The sequence below is a fragment of the Bombyx mori genome, chromosome W, assembly GCF_030269925.1.
Source record: "Bombyx mori chromosome W, ASM3026992v2".
In the NCBI taxonomy this organism is placed as follows: Eukaryota; Metazoa; Arthropoda; class Insecta; order Lepidoptera; family Bombycidae; genus Bombyx; species Bombyx mori.
In genome coordinates, this window is record NC_085135.1 from 2,693,779 (window position 1) to 2,697,083 (window position 3,305).

A 3,305-nucleotide genomic window follows, 5' to 3' on the forward strand; every position below is an offset into this window, starting at 1 on the left:
TTACCTAGGGTCTACACAAAGTTAGTTTTTGTGAATGGGAAAGATTGGCAGGAAATAAAAAATCACACAGCTATAGATACAGAGTGTGGTAACTTTGCATATTCGTCAGAAAAATGTATATTATATGTTAGACTGTTTACCCGATCACAGTATACACGAGCTGTTTCTGTGAGGGAAATGGAATCATTTTGTAAACATATAAAAATAGATACGTTGTACGTCATTAAGGACGAAAATAATGCGATAATAATAAAGGAGCTAGCTCACTATATAAATAAAATGCCTAAGTGGTCCGGCCCCGCTTATGCGTTATTAGAGGCGTTAAAGAGATTACTGACGAAGATACAAAGAAAGTTATCCTTAATGATTACCACATTCTTCCCACAAGCGGACACGCGGGAATTAGACGTATGTTAAACAACATACGTAGGAAACACTTTTGGAATGGATTAGAAAAAGATATATGTAATTTCATTAAGAAATGTGACAAGTGTCAACGATATAAGTATTTAAAAACAGTCAAAGAACCTATGATTATCACGGATTGTGGTTCATCGTCCTTTGATAAAGTTTATTTAGATCTGGTGGGCCCATTGGTTGGTGACAGTAATTATAAATATATTTTAACGCTTCAATGCGATCTAACCAAATACGTAGAGGCGTATCCAATAACATCAAAAGACGCACTCAGCGTAACAACAGCATTTGTAAACAACTTCGTACTTCGATACGGAATTCCGCGCGAAATTGTTACCGATAGAGGTACAGAATTTGTCAATTCCCTATTAGCAGAAATATGTAATATACTAAAAGTCAGTCATTTACAATCTACAGCATTTCATCACCAAACATTGGGTTCTATTGAAAATTTGTACAAACATTTGGCATTTTATTTAAGAATGCAGGTCAATAGTCAAACTCAGGAATGGAGTTCATGGTTACCTTATTGGTGTTTTTCATACAACACGAATATACACTCGGAAACAAAATTTACTCCTTATGAACTTGTATTCGGAAAGTCATGCAATTTACCGAGTAACCTCACTACTAACATTGATCCAGTTTATAATTTTGATAGTTATCCAATAGAATTAAAATATCGTATACAAAAGTCACAACAAGAAGCGAAATGTAATTTATATGACAGTAAAGTAATAAGGAAAGGCAGATATGATAGTTATGTAAACCCGATTAGATATAAATCCGGAGATTTACTTTTAGTAAAAAACGAAAATTGTAACAAACTTGATCCACTATATTTGGGTCCATTTATAGTTGTTAAGGATATATCGCCTAATGTTATCATATTAGTAGATGGTAAGGAGAAAATAGTTCATAAAAATAGAAGTAGACCATATTATACATAATAAAATAATGTTTAGGAAAACACTTTTGTTACTGATTGTATCTGGTAATATGAACCAGAGCATATACGATGATTAGAAATAAGAAATTTCGTACTAATCTATTTTTAGAATAGAACATTGTATCGTTCGTATAATCTGTTTTATGTATTCAATGTTTATTCCAAAGTTAAAAAAAAAAAAAAATATATATATATATCTTAATATAAAAAAGAACCTTTAATGGTTTCTTTTTTTTATTTTTGGTAGGGCATGTGACGTAGTAAGTAAGCTCTTATATAAACTTGTATCGTTTTATTAGGAGATCAGTAATAAATCATACTTAGAAGTGAGCAGTCGTTTGAATACCTTAGTCCCGTCCTTACAACCACATATAGGTCTATGTTTATCTGTCAATCGTGTCACGAGTAGAGGTTATGTTTTTATAACAAACCGGATTGCGAATTTTATAAAGGCAACGAAATTGTTGCAGTTGCACAACGAACCGGCAATATGTATGTCTTGGATTGTCGGTTTTATACGGATTGCTTAGTTAATATTGCTAAAGTTATTAACGGAGACTTGCATATATGGCATCAAAGGTTAGCCCATCAAAACATGCAATATGTAAAGGATATATTGAAGAAAAACAATGTTAGTTTTCATGAACTCGATTCGAAGAAATGTGAGAGTTGCTTGAAGGGTAAGATTCACCGTTTGCCATACCCTGCGAGTGAAAATGTGAGTAAGAGAACATGTGAAATAATTCATGCTGATACCTGCGGACCGATGGAAGTGATGTCAGTCGGAGGTTCCAAGTACTTTGTTGTATTTATTATTATTATTATTAAGACTTTATTTCAGTTTTTTTTTTTAAAACCATAACATTTTGTTAGTAGTAATTACTTATACCTATGTTAGTAACTTAAAAAATCTAACACATAACTATTATTATATACATTTTATACCATTACATTTTTTATTTAATTTTTTCTCCTTCCAAGTGCCTACTGCAAAGGCTATTGATCAGCAGTCCCTCGATCTTGCTCGATATGATTCTCAAAAGACTGTTGCCACTGTCACGTACTCGACGCAATAATGATGCACTTCTCTTCCGCATTATTGCAAAGAAGTCATCGGTGTGAGATGTCGCAAACATTGTGGATGCACTACAAAAGCGCGGCAGTGACAACATCATCCTAAATGCATTATTATATTGAACGCGTAGGGCATTGTAAGCTCTCCGCGTGTACGTGGTCCACAGACTACTGGCGTAAAAATTCTGGCAATAAGCTTTAAAAATTGTAAGTTTGACATAGCTATCGCAACCAGTAAATCTGCGGGCCAGCATATTGCATCTTACTATCAACGCCCTACGCTCCCTATCTATATCACAATCATCCGTACCATCCTCTGTTACCCAGTGACCGAGGTACTTGAAGCGCTTGACTTGTGTAAGCGTTGCGCCCGCTAGCCAGATTGGAGGTACGTTCTCGTAAGTTTTGTTCTGCGCTTTGAACACTAGCAGTTCACTCTTCTTGGCATTGTACCTCAGCCCGTGGGACTCAGCATAGTTCTCACAAATTTTTAAAAGTTTCCTGAGTGCACTCATAGATGGGCTCAGCAATACCATATCGTCTGCATAACTAATATTGTTAAAAGAAACTCCATCGATCATGCAGCCGACACCAGCACTACTGAGCTCATCGATGAGCTTATTCATGTATATGCTAAATAGCAAAGGTGAGGTTAGACCCCCCTGCCTCACACCACATTCTAAACAGTACGCATCAGAGTGCGCACTGGCCCATCTCACACTATTATTTTGATTGCCATACCAATACTGAAAAAATTTAATTAATTCAGGCGGCAGCTTTACTTCCCTAGCTAACTTATTCCATAGTAAATCATATCGAACAAGATCAAAAGCCCTGGACAGATCCAGGAAACATGCGTACACAG

At 35.4% G+C, this 3,305-nt stretch overlaps 1 protein-coding gene across 1 annotated transcript; it reads right to left on the minus strand.

Moving 5' to 3' along the window:
• Positions 1-2,110: 2,110 nt before the first annotated feature.
• Positions 2,111-3,066, minus strand: LOC134201651 (uncharacterized). Its single transcript, XM_062676894.1, has 2 exons — positions 2,707-3,066; positions 2,111-2,122 (listed from the first exon to the last, which is right to left on the minus strand). The coding sequence occupies exons 1-2, from the start codon at positions 3,064-3,066 to the stop codon at positions 2,111-2,113; spliced, it is 372 nt and encodes a 123-aa protein (XP_062532878.1).
• Positions 3,067-3,305: the final 239 nt, after the last annotated feature.